Below are 25,280 nucleotides of genomic sequence, written 5' to 3'. Positions count from 1 at the left end.
GAGGAAATAAAGACAAAGCTCTGAGACAATTCAGGTTACAAACAATGGATGGTTTCTGCTCAAACTGTTCAATTTCTACACCTTCCTGTAGTTTCAAAAGTTTCACATTTTCGCACATTTAAACTCGTTTACACTATCACTTAGTTGTAATTAATTAATTGGAAGTGTGCCAATTTTATCAGTCCCTTTCGAGGAAATTATACAAAACTCTGGAACCTGTAAGTTTTGCTGAAGAAATAACCACAAACCAGCAGAGATAAAATCACAGTTTCCTTTTATACAGATTGTAAAAAGGTCGAAAACAAGAGTCAGAAATTGCACTATAAAGGTTTCCCCTTTTCCCCAGGTACGTTCAGTAAAAATACAATCCAGTATTTCAGACGACTGGATCACTTGAATCTGAATATATACCGATTCAGTATTATACAAAAAGCAAATGTTTAAATATACACACATACAGTATATTCCCTGATTTGCAGTCTTTGGTTTTCTTTTCTTCCCTCCATCACATACATACAGTATGTTGTCACTGCTAGTAATGAAATAAAGATATTTTTCTTATTAGTTTAAATATACAGACAGTAAATCTGTGTTATTGAAGATGTTAGTCAAGTTTTAGATGAGTGGTGATGATAAATCCCCAGAACCTCGACCCTTCATTGTCGTGGCTCAGAGAGGAGTCCAGAGACCTCGGTGACCGTCTCAAAATCCAAACGGAGAGAAAAGGCAGCTAACATCCTCGTCTGTGTTATTGTTATGGAAACATCCTGATTCACCTCACAATGCATTTATCCAAACTACTGATTCACATTAAAAAGGCACTGAAAGTTTAGTAGAGCACACACGGTGTTCTGATCACAGTGTGGCATCTTTTTAAAACATAAAAAGTAAAAAGTACACTTGTGTGCTTTAAAAAAAATAGTCGGGAGGCAAGAACAAAGACAAAATAAGTTAAGTCTCTTAAACTAAATACAATTTCAGTTTCAAATATTTGTGTTTTTTTAGGTTTTTTTACCTTCCACAGTCAAACACACGCAGACTTACAGTACAGACAGACTCAAAGAGAGAAAATAGTCTTAGTAAATGTCAGAATAGAACATGGCCACTGCCAGCAGTGCTCTGACCATCTATTTAGGGCGGGGAAACAGGATATTTTAAGCAAGTGGCCAACTCAATTGCAGTCTTGTCCCTTGTCAACATGTTCTATTATACAGACAAGAAACTCCACTTAAACTCAGCCAGAGACTGATTGTATAGTAAAGTCTTCCCAGTAAACATGTTTTTGGTGATTTGCAGGTCAAAACAAGTTAGAAACCGGACTAAATCTGGGTGAAGGGTCATCTTTCCCTCAGCTGGACTTCACAGCTGTGCTTTAAACCAAATGCTAATGCTAGTGAGCTCACAATGGCTGGTGATTTTCTTTATTTTTCCTATCGTCAACAAAATCTCATGTTTGGAGCCAAGTCAACAATGAATTGTCTGTGTATCCAAAGCCTGATATATCTTATTCCTCTGTGCTGTAGATCCCTGTTGTCGTCCAAAAACGATTAAAAACACGTCAATGAGCCACAGCGCTGCACTGGATGACATGTTCCTTCATTAAGAAGAGTTTGGTCACATTAGTTTGTTTAGAAACGGCTCCAAAGACTAATAACAGTGATCACATTTTCAGTCTCTGGAGAGTAGTCCTATGTAAGTCAGATGCCATATTTAGAATATTACATTGTAAATTTCTTGAAAAACTTCAGTACAAAGTCAAGAGGTTGTGATATGTAACAAAACAAGCTAGTGAAGCTCTGTAAACGGATCTGCGTGTCTGCACATGCTCAGTGGCAACTGTCTTACACAGAACTACTCTCCAGAGACTGAAAATGTGATTGTTGTCGTTGTTAGTCTTTGGAGCCATTTTTAAAAAAAATTAACGTGACCGTAATCTTTGTGGTGAAGGAACATGTCATCCAGCAGCGTGGCTAACTGACGGGTTTTTAATAGTTTTTGGACGACAACGGAGGTCTACAGCATAGAGGAATAAGATATATCAGGCTTTGGATGCACACACAATACTTGAATGTATTTGTTGACAATAAGACAAATATAGAAAATCACCATCCATATCCTTAACAGATAAGATGTGTACTGTGTGTGTTAGCATGATAACATTTGTAAATTAGCACTAAATAGCTGATGCTAAATGCTAATTAGCTAAATGCAGATGGGAATGTCATTAGGTTTGCAGGTATTTGGTCCTAAAAGTGAAAGTTTGACCTGCCAGTGACGCTACATGAAAAGTCACAGTCATTAAGATACATCATCTGGGAACCACGAACATCTGTACAAAGGTTTGTGCCAATCCGTCTGGTATATGATGAAATATTTCAGTAGATAAGTGAAGGCTTTGATCTGATTTATCCTCTGGGGAGCTTGAATACCACATGACCACACAGCTACAGCAGCTAAAATCTTTTCAGCCATATTTAACCTGGTTTTAACCTATTTCTCTGGACTTATTCTGACCTGAAAATCACCAAAAATATGTTTTCTGGGAAATTTTGTTAAAATTAGATAAAATTTTGGTTGATAAATAACATTAAATCTGCGCCTAAACAATCATAGCAGCTGTCAATTAATAAAAATTAAAAAAATCCTTGTTTCCTTCATGAAAAGAAAACCTCTGCTACTGTTTGTTTGTTTCGCTCAAGTCAGAGAGTCATGAACAGTCATTGTGAAAGGAGACAGGCAAGGTCACCTGCTTTTGAACTTCCTGTCTCCCCTCGACTGTGCCGGTAACATGTATGCTGAATAGACAGAATGACTTCATCTCTGGTCGATCTTAATTCACTTGTGCATGTAGAGCTGTATGAGCCCCGCCTGGTGCAGCTGCTGCCACAGAGTCATTTCCATACGCAGGTCGTGGTTGATGAAGAAGCCCACCGAGTGGTAGCTTCTGTCGTAGTAGTGGTCAGAGTAGTTCTTATAGTCCGGGGTCATGAAGCCGTATGCGCTCACCTTTATCAGCACAGGAAGCACAAAAGCCAGTCAAAAAACAAAACAAAACAGAGAATTAAAAGACGTTCTGACATCTGATTACCTTAAAAATCTACCAAAATGTAAAAGTTAGCAGTGGGCTTTCAATTTGTGATTTAATTTACTTCATGTTTTGACTTGACCCACTTAGCCTGAGTCATTATATTCCAGCTTATTTCCATTTCCGCTGTAGACAGGCTGAAAAACAGGTTCTTAAAAGTGATGACATGCTTTGGACTCTGAGAAGAACTGTGGGGTGATCCGTTAAATAAATCAAACAGCTGGCAAGGCACTGCACAATTTCATTTTCCTAAGTGCACTTCTACAGAACTGTGGTTTGAATGAGTCACTATCAGCCCCTCATCAAGGCTACACAATCAGAGATGCAGTACGTGCTCTTACAAGGCCATCGGCGAAGAGTCAAAACATTCTCACGCTATCAGACAAGTGCAGCCTTGTACCAGAGTAAATAAACAACAATGTACAGTGCACCAATGGAGGATCCTACCTGGTCACAAGTGTGCAGCGCAGCCAACAGCATCGTGGCACCTGTTGACGGACGGTAAATGTCCTTATATTTGGTTTTCAGAGCTTTAGATCGAAGGAATCTGCAACAAAACAAATAAATATGTAGTGTCACTCTGGAGCTTTAACTGGGCAAAAGTGAGAGAAAGAAGACATGAAGGTTGCACACAAGTAGTTTGCAGTGGTGAAAAGAGTAATCAGATATTTTACTCTGTTACAAGTGAAAGTCCTGCTTTCAAAGTTCAGAAATATTAGCATCAAAGTATACTTAAAGTGCCACAAGTAAAAGCAGTCATTATGCAGAATGGCTGATTTCAGAATAATACAGTATATTATATTAATGGATTATAATCATTGACACATTAAAATGCATGAAAATCACAAATGTTGCAGCTGGTAAAAGTAGGTTTTAACTACTTTATATACTGCCAGATAGCATAATCTATGAAAATACTATACATCAGAATATTATTAGTTGATAATAATTTGTATTAATAATATGAATCTACAAAGTAACTAAAGCTGTCAGATAAATGGATAAAATGTAGTGCAGTAGATGTATAAAGTAGCATAAAATGGGAAATACTCAGAGTACTGGAGTGCTGTATTGATAGTTTGACATCACAGTCCTCTTTTGAACTCTGTCACAGTGTGGGGACTTTCCAGCAGCAGCACACTCTGGTTTCAGTTTATCTATTTGACACGTGTGTTACTCTCTCACCTGTTTCTGAGGTAACGGATGAAATCAGGGTGATACATCTTCAACTTTCGAGCAGACACGTCCTTTCCGAAGTACTTGGTTGGACTGTGGAGCAAATATGATATATTACTTACAAAAGATCACACACACAAATCCACCTACGAGATCAAAAGACTGAAAGTTTAGCAGAAGATAAGATTGCTTTGTACTTATTTTAAACATTTACATGCTAGCGTTTGCACTTCAGCTCTTTCCTCTAGATAGACACAAGCATTGCAAAACATGAGAATAGAGTGAATATGGAAATGGTGAAGATTAGACGATGTGTAACAGTGACTGATGCAACAACTGTAACTGCTCAGCTTCCAGGTGCTCTGTACAACAAGCCTAGAAAGAGTAAAACTCAAATCAGCCTGTAGAGAGATTTTAGCTTTCAGTTTATGGCAGTATGTTGCTGCTCAGTCACCATGAGTCGGCAATTACATGTCAGAGCTGCAGAACTATTAATCCAGTGTGCTGGATTTTTAGATTTTGAAGAAGAAGCTTGTGTGAGAGATTTGCGGCTAGTTTTAAACCATTTTTACTCGTCTAAAAAACCAGTTACCATCAACTGAACCAGACTACATACAGTACAGATGTTTAGATTCTTATAAATAATGTAAAACCATCAGGGATTCATTCTGTAGCGTGACTACGACCCCAAATATACAGCCAGAGAGTCATAAAGAAAACCAAATATTGGTTTAATTTAAGTGTCTTCTGTTTACTGAACTTTGCATGAATTTAACTGATAAATAAAAAGTATTCATGAGCATCTTCTCTTTACTTTTAGTGCTTAAAACTTTTGCACAGTCACTGTATATACACACATTTACACAGCGGTGGAAAATGTACTTATACAATGCTGTAAAAGTAAAAGACAAAACAGTAGAATTAAAAGGGTAAAAGTACAGAAGTACTATCAGAAAATGTACTTAGAGTATCAAAACTAAAAGTACTTGTACAGAAATGCCACTTTCAGAGTGTTATTTTATTTATTATATTATTGGATTATTATTATTCGTGCATTTACACATAATATGGGATGAAAAAATCCCATGTTGATATGTTTATGCATTGAAGAGCTTCAGACAACTCAAGATTGTTGCGTGATTGCAGACTTAGTTTTTTTTTTTTTTTTTTAAATCTGGGTTTAATTAACCTAGAATGATGGACTTTGGCTGACACAAGGCGTCCATCTTTGTTTGGTTTTCAGCTACATCCGTATTAAATCAAGTTACACCGAATCAAACGTCACACAAGTCAGATATATCACAGCGTCCAAGTCGTAATTACATTTTGCTTGTTGAACGTGAACGCTATTTACAAGTTGGAAACTGTTCATAACAAAAAGTCTGATATGATATAAGCTGATCATATATATGAAAAATGAAGTGACTTGTATCTGCTGTACAGCTGTCAGATAAATGTAGCGAAGTAAAAGGAACAACATTTCCCTCTGAAATACCTCATAATTTGTACTTCAGATCTTTGGTAAATGTATTCTTTTGTAACATAAGTATGTTATTTTCCACCACTGCATACACATAACCATTATGAAAGAGTGAAAACATCTAAAATAAAACAGCAAACAAGACTGTGATTTCTGGAAAAACTACAAGAGAAGCAGATTGATAAAGTACAAAGAGTTGTGAATGAATGAGAGACGTAATGAGGAAAAAGAACATGACGAGCACATTATCAAGACTCAAATTGCATCATCTTTTACGACGGCTCTCGGTAAGCGGTCCTTACTCTTTGCCTTTCTCGTTCCCTCTCTCTACTGGAGTGTGTGTGGCCGCGGCCTTCATCAGCAGGTAATCACGGTCATGATCAGGCAGGAAGATGTATCGTGTTTCCTGTTGGAGAGCAGCACAGTTTGATATGAACCAGGCCTCATTATTTTATGATTTTATGTCTGTGTTTTACCATTAAGAGGATGGTATCATGCACATTTCCTGTTTTTATATTACTGGAATATCTTTAAGTGGTTTACAGATATAAACTCCTTATTTTATCTTATCTCATATTGGCTCTTGCAGCCCCCTCAGTTCAGCCTCTGTCTGAAACAGGCAGTTTTAGCTCCTGTCTCTTTAAAGCCCCGCCTCCTGATGAGCCCACTCTGTTCTGATTGGTCAGCCAGCTCTGGAGGCTCCATAAACAAACAAGAGGAGCCAGATTTTGCTTCTTTTCCCCCATTTTTTACTGCATATCTGTACATGTTGGAGCCTGATACGAAATATGCGAGTGAACAACGTAAACAACCCGTGGAACAACCTTAGCAACAAATACTACAGAACAGACGCCATTTGTAGGCCAGTGTGATGGAGACGTAGAGGTTACTTTGCAAGCAGAGCGTCGGAGCAGGCTGAAGCCCTGACATTTGACTCACAGGCGACATTTTTACCTACGTGTTTGACATTATAACAGCATATGAATGACAAAGTATCTAATGTCCCCTTTAAGACCATAGACATTATGCTGACCTCAGACAGAGGGGGTCCTTTATACCCAACGCCCGCATAGCTCCTCATCGAGTTCATCAGTGTGTTGGTGGAGAATGTGTAGTGGGTGGTCCGAGACCCCACGTCCTGTTCAAAGCCCTTTATGATTGCCCCGTTGGTCCTGAAGATCACAAGTGTCCACAAACACGGATCAAAACACACACAAGCACAAAGACGTGCATGGAAACATAAACAAGAGTTCTGTTAATTATCATTTGCAACATCAGTCAATGCAGCAAACACACATCAGTCTCTGCACTGAGAGGACTCTACTGATTCAGATTTACTGCCAGAAATGCCTTTTGACAAACATCAGAGACCAGTGGGGCCTGAGGTATGAGAGAAGCAGCTGTTCAGGGTCCTTCAGCTCCAAACCAGCTGAAAATCGTAAACTCTAATTAGCTTCCTCTGTTCATATCATCGTTTGAATTTAACTATTTACACTCACTGCTTTTGTTGAGGCACCGACAGTGCTGGTACCACCAAAAAAACTTCAAGTATCAAGTTGATGGAGCAGTTTTGTCAGCTTCACCTTTGTCAACCCAACTTATAAGTAAAACTAACTCAGATAAAAGTTTAAAAAGCTAAAAATCCTTAGCTTAACTCAAGATTTTAACTATTTACTCCCCCTGATTTCATTGACAAACAGTGTTAAGATTTGAGTATTTAGTGGATTATACACTAAAAAATACACAACTAGGAAGTGCTATAGTACGTTTTAGGATTTGGGGGTGTTACATCAAATTTTGTGATTATAAAAATTACAAAACTGAGGAAAACTATAATAAATTTTATGATGAGGGGACATTAGAACAAATGTTATATATTTGTCATTATAAAAATGACAAATTTTATAGGTGCTACAACAAAAATAGTCTGGTAATAACAATTACAATATGTGACATATGTCTTATTATTATTATTGTTATTATTATTATTATTATTATTATTATTATATATGTCTTATTACAAACTTTAGGCCCTGATTCAGTACTATAACAAATTGTAGGATTTAGGGGTGTTACAGCAAATTTGATGATTCAGTGATGTTACAAACTGCAAATTTGTGGAGCACTATAACGCAGTTTTCAAGATTGTATAAAAACTACAATCTTGAAGGATGTACTATAATAATTTGGGATTTGGGGGTGTTATAATAAAATTATTGATTGTATTTTTAAGTTACATAATGCTTTTTATTTACTGTTTTCCTTGCACGTTGCATAAAAATGACACAGTTTTACCAGGTTCATTTGTCTGAGTGACTTTATTACAACTGTAAAAGATTATAAATTGTCTGTTGCTCTGCACATTTGCACATTTTTTGGGGGAAAACATGTATAAAAGGTTTTTTGGGTTTGTCAGGATATAACTGTGCTCTAGGAAGGAAACTCTTAGGATTAGTAGGATTATTTTACAAAGCCAGAGTCAGAGTCTACCTGAAGACATAGTCGTGACCGTCGATCTCCTTCCCTTTCTTTGAATCCTTCAGTATGCCTCCGTTTCCCACCACAGCACATCGGATACACTCAGATCCGTTGCTGTGATTCTCCCAGTCGTCCAACATCTGCCGGTTAGCAGAGGAGTTGAGCACAGAGAGAGTTTCCACCAGCGCTGTTGACACACACACACACACACACAAAGCAGAGTTAATCTGGATGTAATCTATTTAGCACGGTCTTAAAAAAAGAACCATGAATCATGAGAGAAAGATTTGCTTCACAACTGATTTTTTTGTGCCTATGTAATTGCCTTCGCCCACAGATTCAGGTTGTGTTTTGGTCTGAAAAGAAAGAAATCACCCGAGGCTTCATGTGTGGGCCCACAGACAGGAAGCTGCTATTATCTCAACATGATAATCATCTTAACTATGATGAGGCCCATATTTGGAAAGCAAATTTTTGATAATAAAACAGGCAGTACATCATCAGCTTTGAAGGACCTTCAGTGTCTACACAACATGTCTATTATTGTTATAAAAAGACGGTCGAACATTACGTCTCCACCATGAGGGTCATGTTAGCAGGAGATTTTTTATTAAATTTCTGTATTTGCTCATGATATTCAGATGCAGACTTCATACTTTCTACTTGCACCTCAAGGGCAATTTGAAAGCCAGTTTGCAAACAAAAGGACACATATACAGTTCATTTACACACATAAAGACACCGTTAGAAAGAGTTGAAATACACAAGATTTCATGCATCTTTTTCTTGAGCTCCTGTTGTTAAAATCTGGTTTTATCACCTATAGAATTTCACTTGCTTTTATACTTACATAGTGCATATTCTTAAATAAAATTGATTTCAATAAATTGCCGGCAACTAACGCAGGTTAAATACAATAAAGCTTGTTGCTTGACTTGTGCAACACAGTATACTATATATACACACACACACACACACACACATATATATATATACACAGAACTGGTTTGTACGACATGTAGTCCGATCGTGTCGGAAATCAAATGTGTTTACAGCTGTTCTGAACTGAAGAAACGTGGTGTTGGTTAAAGCTACTACTTCCAAGTTAGGCAACCTTCATCGTCATGGCTACAATAATAACGACGGGGTTATGGTTAGGGGATGATTGTAGTTGTGGTTTTTATAAAAAGAGCTATTCAATTATCCAACAAGCAGTTCTGATGGAGTATACTGGCTCCTTAAGGGGGGTCAAGAGGGGACTGCAGTTCATTTTTTGCCCCCGGGGCTCTCTAGTGGGTTAATCTGGCCCTGATTTAGGGGATTGTTAAATTATTATGTGTTCTTTCAAAACTCATTTCAGTTTAAGCCAACCAAATACTCTGTTACTTACTCTTGTAATCGATCCCTCCCCAGCCATGTGCTCCTGGGTATTTGCTCAGGCGCTGGTGCTGTTCACGTGTGGTGTGGTTGGCCCACTGTAGGACTGGAATATTCTTCAGAAAACGCCCACCGAAGTCTGTTTTTGCAACTCTACTTCTGATACCATCGGGGCAGTCCTGAGAGGAGCAGATAACACAGCCTCGTTTATCATCAGACCACATGCAGAAAGTCTCACATCCTCCACAACACAGCAGCAACATACAGTTATGATCGTTACAAAGCCAGCATCATTAGTTCCTCGTCAGGTTGCACAGCCTCTATATTAACCTCCAGACTCACTGGAGGCAATTATCCAGTAATTACACGGCTACAAAAGAACAACGCAAACACGAGGAATGATGCTGGAGGTTTCATTCGACAAGAGAAACATTCATTTTGATCTTTACACGGACACACTTTGCCGATGCATAAAACACAAAACCACATGTGGGTGGATGAGGAAGCATGAAAAGGTTTCACATAAACACATAAACAACTTTATCTCATTAATTGTGTTATCTGCTCCTCGTTCTCTGTGGACTCAATTATCGATCCAGTCTGTGTGCACTCGCTTCTCATGTAACAGCTCAGAGCTTTAAGTGCAACTCAGGCTTTACTTTGCAGGTTGTTTCATACAAAAATACATGAGAAAATCATATGATAATGATCCGATTGATCATATAAGTCTATTTTTTTCATCAAACTCTTACAATATCCTATCATTTTTTTCATAATATCTCCCATTCTTCCTCTGCATTTTCCCCTCGCTGGACCATCTGACAAGGCAACAAAAACATTCTGCAATGATGACACATATTTAGGATTCAGTGTCGATGACACATATTTAGGAGGTAGTGGGGAGATGGTGAAACAGAGCCAGGCTCTAGGAGACATGACTCAATTTTCTGATACGTATGTACTGGGAAGACAGACTCGCCCAAGTGTGGGAGCCGCCCGATGACAACATCTCAAATGAGACAAACAAAAACACACGTGCAACCATCTGCCTGAAGGAATAGAAAGCTTCTGCTTCTCCATAGTTTATACAGAAGATTATGTCACATACATCAGAAGTTTACAATGAATCTGTCTTTATTTTTGCATAATTAATTAATTATTTAACCTATTAAATGTTCAAAATTAGTGAAAAATGTCTGTCACAAGTTCCCAAAACCTAAAATATTCAGTTCAAAATATGCTTTAAAAAGAGAAAAGCATTAAATTCTCACATAGTTGGCTACTTGTTTTCAATTAAAACAAATTGGATCAGTGCGTTTGATATAAAGCTACAGACAGCAGCTGGTTAGCCTAGCTTAGCATAAAGACTGGAAACAGATGGAAACAGTTAGCCTAGCTCTGTCCAACAGCACCTCTAAAGATGAAAAACCAAAGTGTAAAATGACAATTTGCAATTTTATGGTTCATTATGTACCATAATCTACCGCACTAGGCACAACTAATTGATTTTTTTTTTTTTTAATTCAATTGATTACATTTGTTTAGCCTATTTAATGCCTGTCACAGGTTCCCATAACCAAAGATGACGTCTTTAAATTGCTCGTTCTGACTGACCAGCAGTCCAAAACCCAAAGATATGAATTCAAAATACATAAGAAAGATAAAAGCGGTCATTTGAGCGGTCAATTTTGGGCATTTTTGCATGATAAATGATTTAAACGATTAGTTGAACATCAAAATTGTTTTCCACAACGATAAAACAAAACAAATTTGTCGTTTTACGGTGCATTAAGTTATTTCTTGGTCAGACACAGTTTAGGTCTTTTCACTCTTTATTGTGACAAAATCTTATGACAGCAGAATCATTTGACAGATGCTATAATCACATAAACATTTTACACATAGAGGCTTTAATTTTATGTTAATAAACCAATTAATTAATGGCTTCATTATCTATTTTAAGAAGATCAGAGGTCTGCACAGATAAAGAGGTGGAACTCACTGTTTGTGGAGGGACGTTGTCACTCATGTAAGTGTCTCCAATGAAGGGAGGCTCTGTCGGTCCAGGTGCCTGTGTGGGCCTCCGAGGCTGCATCGTGGGGCCTTTGGTGCTGGTCCTGGTCCTGGTCTTTGCTGTATCCACAGCATCAGATCTCGAGCTGAACTTTGGGACATCCGGGACTTTTTCCTCTGCTGGTTTGTGTCCAGCAGCTGTGGATGTTTGAGTCTTTAAAGTTGGAGTGTGTGTGGCACGTGTGTGTTCATGCGGAACTGTTCGGGTGGAGGTGGGGGGCGGATGGGTCCGCTGGTCGCTGTTGATCTGTCTGTCGAGAGGCTCCTCAGAGTCTTGTGAGTCGCTGCGGAGAACAGAACAACATTTGGCATTTAGCCCGGGCAGGTCACTGCTGGACATGAATCATCTGAAAGCCTTCGTCTCCGTCAACATGCCCTCATGTGGTGACCTGCGCTTTCTTAAAGGAACATGTCGACATTTTGGCTTATTTGCTTTATGTGCTAAACTATTTCTTGGCCGGGTGCAGTGACTTCCTGCGGTCTTGTTGTGTCTCCAAGCCAAGAAATAGTCCAGCTCATACTGTATATGAGAAAAAAAACAGTTGTTGTTTTTACACTAACATCTTCAGCAAGAACGTAAGCAATGACACTTCCAAAACTGTTGACTTGTTCCTTTAAAAAGGGTCAGCCGTAGCACTGCTTTGGCGAAGTGATTTATTGTGTAAAGAATCAGGTTTAAAAAGGTGAAGAATGTCTGCTATGTTTACAGAGTATAAAACAGAGGACACTTGCAGAATGTTGCACGTTGTTATTTATTGTATATTTTTGAACAAGCAGGTTGCACTTTCTTATGTTTCATTGTGGTATAATGGCGATAAAATGTAATATTAGGAAAATGTGGTACTTTTCTAGAGGAGATCCACATCAATTGTAATGATAACTCTTTTTTTTTTAGACGGGTCTTTTTTGGGTACAGCTGAGGGTTATGTTGTATTTTTCCTTTAATATCTTTAGTTTATGTACTGTAAATGAACGTACTGTACTGTCTACCAGTGTACAAACTGTTCTCTGTTTTGTCAGCTTGTACACTCCTCACAATGTCAACTATGAAACAGTGGTCCTGCTACCACAGAACAGGGTGTCACCAGTTTCACAACTGGTTTTTAAAAAAGGGACTGTGTGCCTGAGGGGATTATACTGGGCAAATAGAAACTATCTGCACGGCCAAATGCCACACAACATGTTATTTGTCACGTTTCAACACAATAACTCATTGATTATGTATATGAGGAAATTGGAGGATCTGAAATCTGTGGAGGAAAATAAAGTTAATTAACGACTTAGTTTCACACTGCATAACTTGGAAAAGTGAATACAGTCATGAATTAAAGGGTCCTGGTTGGATAAAACATGACGTCACATATTTCCCAATACCAGATTCTGGCAAAATGTAAATCAAAAAATCAGAATGTGATGACAGTAGTGGGGGCTGAGTGTAAAAGTTAGTTCTTGACGAGGGTTTATTATCTATTAATCTGTTTAGTTATTTTAAAGAAAACTTTATAATTTAGACTGAAAAATGTCAATGACAATTTAAGAAGTAAAATGCCAGATACACATTATTCAAAAACAATACTGGCATGTCCATTAATTACTGGTTTAACTGATGTATGGCATGTGGGATGAATGGTTTTTTTTTTTTTTTATAGACATACAGATATGCCAGACAGGATTTTGTCTGGCATTCGTTCAGCTGCGTTGTCATACTGATAAGCTACTTGGGTTTTGTTTACAGCTTCGTTGCACTGCCAAGTTTGACTACTGACGAAATACTTAAGATGTGAAACCAAAAAACAAAAAGTTCAGAGGGTTAAATGTTGCGTCTTTATCATTTAAACTGAAACTCCAAGTTCTCCTTTTCTTCTTCCGGACGACTGTTATCCCCCCAGTGGAGTCTTTGTGAAGTGTTTTATAGGCATAAACTGTTCAAAACAAATATTTCAGCATGTTCCTGTTGTAAATTATGACCAGCAGACACACGCTGACAGAAAAGAGTGCCTCAGCCTCAGGTAACCATGGCGCTCACTCGCCCCCCTCGTGATTGGCTCAGTATTATTATCCTGAAGCAACAGATGCTGCTGATGTCTCTCTCAGCGGTCAGTAAACCTCATAAAGCCCAGCGATAAGGTCACAAATGTAATAAAGCTGCTGTATTAAAGTGTAATTTGCACTTGTTAATGTTAAACTAAGAGTCCAAGGTTCAATTGCAGAGACGGCAGGAAACTCGGTGCTGTTTGTGTTTTATAGGTCACCTTGAAATAGATTGTAGAAAGGAAGAGAGAAGGATAAAATTAAACTATATTAATTAAATTCTGCCGCTAACCATATGTGCATATTGTTCTCCTGCAACAATATTTTGTTTTTTCCCTATTTGAGGCTTTTAAAGCAGACCTTGAGCTCAGGTTTTTTTTGTGAGAGGCAGCGGTGGATCCAGAACATTTTGACTGAGAACGGAACACAGAGCTGGTGTGACCACGGCATAACCAACCTTAATGAATGACAGGTGATCAACATGTGTAAATACAGATGTTCAGTGTATCACATTGCTTCAACCTACAGATAAACTCATGTTAGCATCGATTGTTTGTACTCAAGGACAGGTTGTTGTTTGTACATTTTATAACACATTATTAGACTAAAAGGTGCCGTGCCGACCTCCCACAACGACTAAAGCTACCGTTCGATTCAGTTTAACATTTCCACCTATCACAGTCTCTGGGAGGCTGTGGTTAATTAAACACGTCTATTTTTGATCAGTAATTATGTTCAGGATAGGCTACATATTTTCTAAGAGCCGTTTCTCTGTAGTGGAGTAAACATATTAAATGTTACAGGTTAAGAATGAAGCTCAGGGGTCACCTGTGCAAAACATATGTAAAACAGTTGACAGCAATGTTATTCAAATCATCGTGGTGTTAACTCAGCTAGCATCGGCTCTACTATCTCTGAACTGTAATATCAGTGGACTTCACTTAATTTAAGCATCCCGTATGCAACGCTACAGACATCTAAATGTGTAAAACAGTGCACCTTAACATTTCCTACACAACAGAAACAATATTGAGCGTACATAAAACATATTTTCTGTGTGAACAGCACTCTCTTACTCAGTACAACTAACTGAAAACATCACATTATAGTTGCACCTTTAACTGTGTTTAACGAACGACCTCGACAGTCTTAACAATATCCGGGAAATACAATAAACCTTTCCAACTTAAATCTCTGTAGGCTCGTTAACAACCTGTGTCTTTGCAATGTTGTCACTCTTACACACCCTGAACACACATAACATTATCTACATGCCACAATAAAATGCTATTGAACAAAACTGAACAAATTACTGTGGTGGGCGTACATACACTAAACACTTCACGGGCTTTATACTACCCGTTTCCAAGAAATGTTCTCACTCTTACACTCCCTGAACACAAATAACATCATCTACATGACACATGCTATTAAACAAAACTGAACAAACTACTTTTGTTGGCGTAGATTAACTAAACATTTCACAGGCTTTATTGCATCAAAACAGCCGTTAACGCTGTCTGTTAACACATACGTGGACCTCGAGTTCAAATTTTTTTTGGTCAAATGTTGTGGGGTTGTTTGTTTATGTTGCCACGGAGATGCCACTGTCAATCAAATCTAATTAATTCATTAATTTATAACCTGATGCACAGCATATTTCCTTGGTAGTAGTGGTAGTAGTAGAGCTATACTACTAGCTTGCAGGAAAACAGTTTCTAAACTTAGTCACAAAGGCAGCTGATAATGTTTTCATGGCTCTGTTGTTTTTCCTGATAAGAAAAAAAATCATTAAAATAATAAGATGAAAATGAAATAAATACGACTTGTATGTATAAAGTATTGTATGTGGTTTGTTTTTAGGAATGCAGGGTAAATGATCCCTACCTTTAAACCACTGTACACTATCAAGTCAGCTATCACACCCACCGCTTAAGAGTTATATATAAAGATCAGAGGTCATCGCCAGCATACCTGTGTCTTCATTTATGAGGCCTCGCTATCTAAGTTGCCAAGATACTTAACATCCTTGGTTGAGCTCAGAGTTAATAACCATGTCACGAGGTCACAGAGCAGGTTGGCTTCAAAAGTTCCTCATACAAACTCTGGTTTCAGGTAACACAGTATAAACCTTTACTACTGGAATAACCTGCAACACAGCTTCAAGTCAGAGACACTTGTTCCTCTGAGGGTTTAAGATTTACTGGCTGCTATTCTTCATTATGTTTCTGATTGTTTTAAGTTGTGCGTCTGTAATGATTATTTTGTGACTGAACCGTAGTATTGTAATCCTGGCTGTATGTTGATCTCAGTCAGATTTCCTGAATAAATAAAGCTTAAAAGGATAAGTTCACAATTTTTCCAAGTGTGTCTTAAAACAACAGTCAGATGTCCATAGTAACAGTGAAAGAGGTTTTCCTCGCTGTAATCATTCCTCCTGTTCATACTGGATATTAAAAGATCCTTCAGATGTGCTTTCAATGGAAGTGATGGAGGCCAAAATCCACAGTGTGTCCACACAGTCATTTAAAAGTTGATGTGAAGCTTATATGAGGCTTCAGCAGTCTGAGTTAGTCATATCAAGTGGATATCTGACACATTTAGCATCAAATTCCCTCTTTGTGTTTCCTCGGACAGTGTTTCCCTGTTGAGCTGCAGGTGGAAGTATAGTAACAAAAAGAGGAACTTTGGCACTAAAAAGACTGTAACATTGAAAGATATCTACTTGATTTGACTCATTTGGATGCTGAAGCTTCATATTAGCTTCAAATAAACTTTTAAATACATTTTTGCACAGAGGGAGGACTGTGGATTTTGTCCCCAACCATCACTTCCATTATAAGTGCCTTATGAAGAGATCTTCTGATGATCAGTATGAACAGGAGGAATGATTACAGCAAGAAAAACCTGTGTCAGTGTTCATCTGGGCTCACATCAGCACTGCCAGGCCATTGAGTGCTTACATACAAGGAAAAGTCAGGATAACACAACAAAGCCCTGAGGCTTATTTCCAGTGTTGTCCCTCTGGGGATGCGGGGTATGTGGGGGAGAGGTCAAGACGGCAGAGCTGACATGGCAAGAATAACAACAATAATAATATAATACAATACAATGACCGGTGCCAACACTCTTACTCAATACCTGCTAATGATTTTAAGATTTTCTGGTTCCTGATTTATTGCCATGTGCACATATGTTTCCCTCCCCAGGTTACTCATAAACCTGGGAGGAACAAAGGACATTACCGTGCACAAATTCATGTACAATGCACAATCTGAGAGACTCTTTCCTGTACTTTCAACCGCCCAAGTCTCTCAAAATGAGAAGGGTCAAGGTGAGTTTCAGAATAACCCTGACTACTTTGTTTTGAGAAGTTTGAAGTCTGTTTTGAAGATATTAAGTTATTTAGGCCATTGTACCATGAACAGCAGGCATAGTCAAAATAAGACTGAACAAGAGCTCCTGCCAGGGTCACCATTGCTTTCCTGTCTAGAAATTTTTTAAATTCTGGCTAAGAAACATGTTCTTTGATCGACCTTGGTGAGCATCTTTTCAGCCTGGCCCACTCCTGACATACAGCTATCCAACACACAGCCAAAGTACTTGATGACTCCTTAGCTGAAAGCACAGTGTCACCAAACAACAACGTTAAAACCAGGAGCGAGAACTTGTTATTAGTCATCCACCTGTTTACATTAAGAAGTTCTGCACTCAGTGTACTTTGAACTATGCTTTTATCTTTATGGGAGACAGAGCTGCAGAGTCATCAGCGTATACAAACATGCACCAGGTCTAAGAAGAAAGAGCGGTCCGAGTACACTTCCTTGTGGGACTCCACAGTCTATAGACCTATGATGAGACTTTGACCCACCAACATCTACCATCTGTTTCTTATCTTTCAGAGAATAACCTACCCATCTGACTGCTGTCTCATTAATATCAATGGCTTCCAAGGCTGGACAATAAAATAGCATGATCCACAAACTGATACCACACAAATTCCCCTTGTCTACCTCCTTCCTGGTGTAGTCAGTTAAATACAATAAATGTCGGTGGAGTGGGATGTTTGAAAGCCAGACTGAAATTCATACAGTAAATTGTGTGACGACAGGAAGTTGTCGATCTGATAAAAAATTATCTTCTCAATTATCTTAGACAGAGTACACAAGATAGAAACAGGCCTATAGTTGAGTGTAGAGAGGAATCACTCACTAACAAGTTTAAGATCACTGGTAAAAAAAAAAAAAAGCTTGCTCAGACAGATACAGTCATCATTTTTCAGTAATGATTTCAGCTGTATTTCTTAAGAATCTAGCTGGAATATTATCAAAACCAGTTGCTCAGTCACCTTTGCCAAGGAGAAGCCATCAGCTTGAACCCTTTGCTGAGAGTAGGACTGATGGACATGACTCTCTCCATGTTGTCCTGTCTGGCCTAATAACCTTTTAACTAGCCTACTGGCAACCGATGTGAAATAATTACTGAGACTGACGTCACCTCCTTATCTGCTGTAACCCTGTTCTCAGTGTTTAAACTGACATTTTCAGCCTTTTACTGTATCCAACACATTGTTTATTTCTCTTCTTAACAGCCACCAGAGTATCACCATTAATCCAGGCTCTGTCCTGTATTTTATTCTTTACCTCCTTAATGGCACAACTTTATCTTCTAAAAACATATATTTAAAAGAACAATATGCTTTATCCATGTCAGTACAATGCAATACAAGAGACCAATTCACTTTACTCAGACAACGGATGAATGTGTCTTTGCTATAATTTTCCAGAGACCTAATTGTCCCAGAGTTTTGTCAGTTCAGCACATTTTTCTGTCTTCCTTGTATTACCTTTCCTAGCCTTGTCGGACATTAAAACAAGGTTAATAATAGTTTGAGTGGAGGAACAAATGTGTGTCGGTTCGTTAATCAGAGAATCGGTGAAAACCAAACAGGCGACAGACATTAATTACAGCCTTGGAAAGATCTGTCTTCCTAATTAAAATCACCAGTCATGAATTTAAATCAAATTTCACTCTTAGTACAAACCATTTCCAAAAGTGAACCTATTCTTTAAAGCTTAAATAAAAATTATTACATTTGGAATGTGTATTTCCTCCTCTTGTTTCCATTTTTAGTATTGGTTTCCACTAAAAAGTTGCATTTTGCAGGGATTTCACTGTCCTCTTTTGTCAGTTTTCGATATGCTGTACATTCATTTCAATACTAACATGTGTGATGTTGATTTGTTACTAACCCGTGTCTCTCCTCACCCTGCAGGTGACTAATTGGAGTAACCCGGAACACCTGGGACCGGTGTTCCTAGGTTACTTAAGCCCCCGTCTCTGCATCTCCCTACAGGCACTACTTTTGATTCGTTTATGTTGCTTTAGTTCCTTGTTCTTGCTTTCAAGCATCCTACAACACACACAAACTCTCCACTCATGCATCACATACACACTACTCATACCACTGACTTCCACACCTCAGACTTATTAAATATTTAGTTAAGGCTTTGCTTTGCGTCATTTAATTTGATTTAATGAGTTATCTATTGTTTAAACATGGTGTGCCTCCCTTTTGTTCCGGCCACTTGAGCCGGATCATAACACGTGTGCTTTGACAATACTATATCTCAATGTGGTCTTGCCAAAACAAACAAACAAAAAAAAACCTTTCAATTTAAAAATTTGAAACTGAAGACACGAGTTCTGTTACATCTAAAAGCTCCAGAGTCTGAAGCTACAGCCGGGAAGTGATGTGGATGTTCACATGGTTATTTTTACCCAGATTAAAGAGCTTTTTATATGAAAGAATCTGTGAACTCACCATTTATTGCCTTGACACAGACCGCTGAAAAACCAGCCATCTTTTCCATTTTCTCTCCCCCTGACTTAACGCATCTTATCTGGCTTTTTAACCTGGAGCATTGCCCACAATAACAAAGCTTACATTTCACATAGGCTACGTGTGTCAGAGACCACCTCCAGTGAAATAACTCCGAGGCCTTTTTTTCATTAGTGCAGCCGGAGCGCTGTGTGGTTTCTTTGTTAAAACCACAATGATACAACTAGAGGGGGAATAAGTGGCGGTTCCAAAAAAACCATGGAACTTTTCATACCGCTCGTGATCTCAGAGTTTAACCCTTTAGCCCTTTCCCATTTTACAACTGAATTCTTCATCATCTCTCCATCTTGTCTACGATTTAGGCCCTTTGAAATCGCATATGGATACTATAAACCATGCACTCAGAAAGTATTATTGGACTATGAAAAGTTTTTTGTTGTGTTGGCACTGTTTTGAAGCGCTTTTGATGTTAAAAAGGAAACAATGAGGGTTACTATGAGGGTTAAATCTGACTCTGAAGGTATTAACATTCACGTCAGAGGAACAAATTTGGGAATTGTGAATGTTTTTTTTATTAAGAGTCCCAAATTTTTATGCAAGGAGCATTTAAAGCAGGACGTTCATGTCTTATGGGAAGGGAATAACCAGTTTCCAATTTGTAAACTCTGTTCACATTAAAGTCCACTGTGACATTCAGATTTATCTACTAAAAGCTTTGATATAAATACACAGTTTGACACTTAATAATACAAAGTGCATGGAAAGTTGAAAAGTGCAACTGGAATCACATTAAATCATCCCTCTTTGCTGTTTTTTTAATGTATTGTTAATAGTTTTGTATTATTAGAATGAAGAAGAAAGGTCTTTGGGGAAATACTCCTGTTTGTTTCAGCCAGCTATTGACATTAGCTGGGAGGCTACCAGCGTTACACTGTACAGAACAGGATTTTAAAGAGCAACGACCGAACCAGCATCTGAGTGACATTTGCAAGTATGCTCACATGCTGTTTAATTAGCAGCTAAATCGCTATCTAGCCTGCTAACTGATGTTAGCAGTGCACTTTTCCCCCGGTGAATGTTTGTTTGGTGACTTGTTCAACAAGCTAACGTGCAGGACAAGATGTGTGTTCGTGTCTGTAAGTTACATAAGGAGGAGACTTTAGCAGGAGAGCTAACGTGGCTCTTGTAGCGTGTAGCAGGATGCAATCAGGCTCAGTGTGACCTTCTGCTTTGCCTATGATCGAACGACACGTTATTGCTTTATGCAGATTTGATTTGCTGTATTGAAATACAGACTCCAGCTAAGTGGATGATGGAACTGTTATTAATTGAAATGATGTAAAACTAGATTGTGCCCTATCAACAAATCATTTAATTTCTCTCAAAGCAGACATGTTTGCTGTAGCAGCCAAAAAAGGCAGTTTAATTCTAGTTTAAAGTTGGACTTTAATGCTATATTGTCAATAAACAGTATTTTTAAAAAGGGACATTCCACAAATAAGTTCACTAGTCATGGTTAGTGCTACTCAGCTGAATAAAAACAGCTGAATCATGTCTTCTGAGTATTTATAGTATCTCTGATAAGGCCTGATGATGTCATAGTGATGAAATCAGTGTTAGCTCAGTTTTCTGGAGCTTGTATTAAAAATTTATAAACGGAAAGTCTGCATTGCAAACTACAGGATTAGAGTTGGAAAAACTCATGAAAGATGCTTTTAAATTGCATTATAGGAAATGTAGTATCCAGTGTTTTTAGAGTTTGACCCATACTAGGGATGAAAAGTCAGGATATCTCAGCCTCTGCCGCTTTAATTATAACTCTACTTTTTGAATCTGTCTCTCAACTCTGCAATTATACAACCGTCTTGAATTGTTTGGTGACTTGCTTGCTGTCTACCATCCAACCCACATGATGTGAATGCGACATAACAAAAAGATACCATCAAGTTGCATTATGGGACGTGTAGAATCCAGTGGGGGGGGGGGTTGGCACTGTCTTTCAAAAAGTCCAAACTTTATGCAAGTGAAAAACTAAATACTTTCTTTCATCATACATCACATTTGGTGTCCTTTGCACCCTCAGACATCAGCAGACACTTTGTATTACTATTATTATGCCTTGTCTGACCTCTGTTGCAGTCAGTTTCACTTCCTGTTTGTTTTTAGGGGATTTTTTGCCTTCACTCTGGTTTTCAGCCGGTGAAACACATGATCAGTTGGATCTAGTTCATGTGACTTACTGACCTTACCACTCTGCTTGACTTACTGTACATTTAGGATCTCCATCCTGATGCATTGTCCTAAAGTGTGGGAACCATGTATGAAAAATTGGTACATGCCCTAACACAGTTCACCAAATTAAATGAGGGCATGAAAGCGTAAAAGCGGAACTTTAACCTCATGATATTTGTTTCATTTGTCAGAGAGCCAAAATAATTAAAAACATCACTGTTGTCAGGGGCAACAATGGAAATAAATCAACGATAATTATATCCCTGACAAAGTCTGATAAGTTGCATTTCATAATATATTAGACTGTTGTCACCTAAAACCTAAGCATGTATACAAAAAACACCTGTGCAAGTTCTGTCCCTTAACTCACCTCCTCAACACCTGCGAGAAGCGGAGAGGCATTATGGACCAGGACAGAGGACCCTCCACGTTCACACACAGGATGTAGACGAACAGCACAGAGCTGACAACCAACAGGCCGAGCAACAGCCTCTTCTGGAGAGCCATCCCAGTCATGGAGCTCACGACCCCGGCCGGCACGGTGCGTGTGCTGGCCCTGCCCTCTGCTCGTCCTGAAGGAACATGAGGAGGCAGGCGAGGATGCTATCCCGCTCAGGACGGTTTTTCTGTCTTTTCTGGTGAACCACAGGAGGGAGGGCGGGGTGTCGGTGATGGCGGGGATTTAATTAGCCCTCAACAGGCTCTGGGCTCCACTCTGGGCTTCTTTCAACACTGCTACAGAAGAGAGGGAGGGTGGCAGAGACAGAGAGAGAAAATTGGAACGAGGGCAAAGACTCGGGGAGGCAGGATAGAAGGGGGAAACTTTATATTTAAGCGTCAACAGAGTCCCAAATAATCCCTTTTTAATGAAACCTTTGCTCGTGCCCTCTCACACAAAGTGCAGGATCATCATATCCTTTTACGTTCCCCTTTTATTCTTATTCTGCTCTCTTTATTGTACAGGCAACTCCTGTTCTTACAAGATACAAAAGAAGACACACTAGCTACAAACAACCACATGTAAAATCATGATACCCTATCCAGGAGGAGCTGAACAGGAAACATTTTCTTCCTGAACAAACAAAATGTGGAAAATGTCAGCTGCAGCGGATGGGTGACAGCAAATGCAGGAAGCTAGAAACCCTGTTTTTAAGGAAATACTTTCTCATTGGCCTATTGTGGTCAAGTGAGGTCTCACTAGAAGTTCGAAGCCATTAACATACACTATGAGCACCACCCTTCTCCACTTCTCACCTCTTTGTAAGCAGAGTAATAAACATAGCTCGAGGCAAAGCCGCTGAACTCTGCTCTACCTAAACCTCTCTTTCTCGAGTTAAGTCTCCAGCTGCTTTCTTAAGCCCGATCAGGAGTAACCACTTAATAACTGGATGAATCAGGAAAATAATAACAGGCACTGATGACAATGTGAGCGATACAGTTTCCCAGGCTTGTGCACTGTAGGGTCTCCTGGCTGAGGCTAAATGGGGAATGGAAAGAATGTGTTGCAGTGATCCGGTGATAAACTCCCATGTCTCTGATAACAGAACATAACAGGAAATCTGTATTTTTCCCCAGACAAACAAAAACAAAAAAAAAAAGCTTTAGCCAAGTTTACTACTTTAAATTAATGCCTTTTAAAAGTAATCAGATAATCTCTAGATATAACTGATGAAGAGTCAAGAGCGAAAACAAGAGGACACACACACGCATCAGACTGTGACATGACTCATTCTCTCTTCCTTTTACTGAGAGGACTCCACTCTGTCGTCTCTGTCTGTCTCTGTTTCCGTTACACAGAAACAGAAATCTCTTTACATATATATATATATATATAACACAAAAACATCATATAAAGAAGAGTTAACTGTCTTCTCACCACTAGCCGGTCTTCAGTGTGCTGTGGTAGCAAACTCTCCTTAACGGTAGTCACACTGTAGACATATTCCTGTAAGTTAGAAGAGCTCCGTGCTGCTCATCTAGTGTGGAGCGACTGCACTGCCAGCCTCGGCACTGTATGGGCGGGACCATTGTGAAATGAGCAACAGCTGCTGGCAATTGGTCAACCCCCTCAGCTCTACAGCATGAGGAGGGGAGGGGGAGTTAGAGGAGGAAGCCCACTGCCGACTGCAATAAAGTTAGACATGAGCAGGCAGCTCTAAGGATCTCTGCTATGCTCACAATGTGTGGAGACCCTGAATCACAACACACTGAATGACATGCAGGAGGAGGAGGAGGAGGAGGAGGAGGAGGAACACACACACACACACATGTATGAATGTATGAAGACACAGAAACTGTCAAGTGACATGCAGGAACATGCGGCCTCGACTTCTTGCTACACAGCTGACAGCTCATTCAAAATATAGAGAGGAAGACACTTCACTCCAGAATCACAAGAGCCATTTACTCCTCCATCCATCCATCCATCCATCCATCCATCCAGCCCTCCAGCAGCCAGTCAGCTGGGCCCTCCAAGCCAAGTGAGAGTCAATAGTCTGTGTGCCTGTCTGGGTTCGGTTTCCTATGTGAAAAGAAAGGAAATGCGCTGAAAGGGGAGACACGTTTCAGTACGCACCACCGGTTGCTTTGGCAGTCCGGAGGAAGTGAACAAGCTGGAGGGCAAGGAAGAAAAAAAAAAATAAAGGGGGGAAAATGAGGAGAAGAAGTGGGTCAGCTCTGGACATTTTGTTCCAGATGTATGGGCTGAAACATCCCTGAGGAGGTTCCGAGTTTGTCTACATAAAGCGGCTAAGAGGGAGAGGCAATTAGAGAGCTGTTACTGCAAAATATCCACTTCCAAGAAACAGTTTAAATGTGGAAAAACAACTAAACTATGTACTTAAACGATTTGGATATTGAGCTTCCAAACCAACAACTATTTTGGCAAAGAATTTGGATTCCACTGGGTATTGACAAGAAGTGATTGATGATGTTCCTTCTTCTTCTTCTTCTTCGTCTCCAGACCCAGGAGTTATGGTCTGAGAGAGCGAGGGATGATGGGACGCTGGGGGGGGGGGGGGGGACAGAAACAAGGAAACAATTGTCTGTTTTCACCAACACAAACACAAATGAGGAACACAGTGTGTCTTCCAGTATTTCTTTTTATTCTCTTTTCACTGATAGATCAGTCACCGTGTATTTCTTCTTCTTCTTCACAGTTTTCGAACCATCACCATGACTTGACAACAAAAAACTAAACTAAAACAAGGTAAGAAAAAACGGTGCGTTCAAGAGCTACGTGTTCGGGAAAAAAAAAAAAAAAAAAAAAGGGGTTATACATGTAGAGATGGAACAAAAAAAAAACAACAAAACAAAACAATAATTGATGACATCTGAGACTGTTTGTGTTCAAATTACAAATGAAAAATGAAAAAGAGGGAACGTGTGCGAGAGCGTATCTGACACCACGAGGGTCATCCCCGGTCAAAATGGGAAGAATGGTGGCACACACACACATACATATACACACACACACACACACACACACACACACACACATGCACACA

The 25,280-nt window shown here is 39.1% G+C and overlaps 1 protein-coding gene across 1 annotated transcript; it reads right to left on the bottom strand.

Annotated features, from left to right (window-relative positions):
• Positions 1-257: 257 nt before the first annotated feature.
• Positions 258-24,715, bottom strand: st6galnac (ST6 (alpha-N-acetyl-neuraminyl-2,3-beta-galactosyl-1,3)-N-acetylgalactosaminide alpha-2,6-sialyltransferase). Its single transcript, XM_067576859.1, has 10 exons — positions 23,651-24,715; positions 22,145-22,509; positions 11,599-11,953; positions 9,610-9,775; positions 8,232-8,406; positions 6,775-6,913; positions 6,044-6,147; positions 4,271-4,354; positions 3,533-3,632; positions 258-3,006 (listed from the first exon to the last, which is right to left on the bottom strand). Exons 2-10 carry the CDS (start codon positions 22,288-22,290, stop codon positions 2,836-2,838), a joined length of 1,440 nt encoding a protein of 479 aa, XP_067432960.1. The 5' UTR covers positions 22,291-22,509; positions 23,651-24,715; the 3' UTR covers positions 258-2,835.
• Positions 24,716-25,280: the final 565 nt, after the last annotated feature.

Source organism: Thunnus thynnus, chromosome 20, assembly GCF_963924715.1.
Source record: "Thunnus thynnus chromosome 20, fThuThy2.1, whole genome shotgun sequence".
Classification (NCBI taxonomy): domain Eukaryota; kingdom Metazoa; phylum Chordata; class Actinopteri; order Scombriformes; family Scombridae; genus Thunnus; species Thunnus thynnus.
This window is presented reverse-complemented; position numbering and strand designations above follow the sequence as displayed.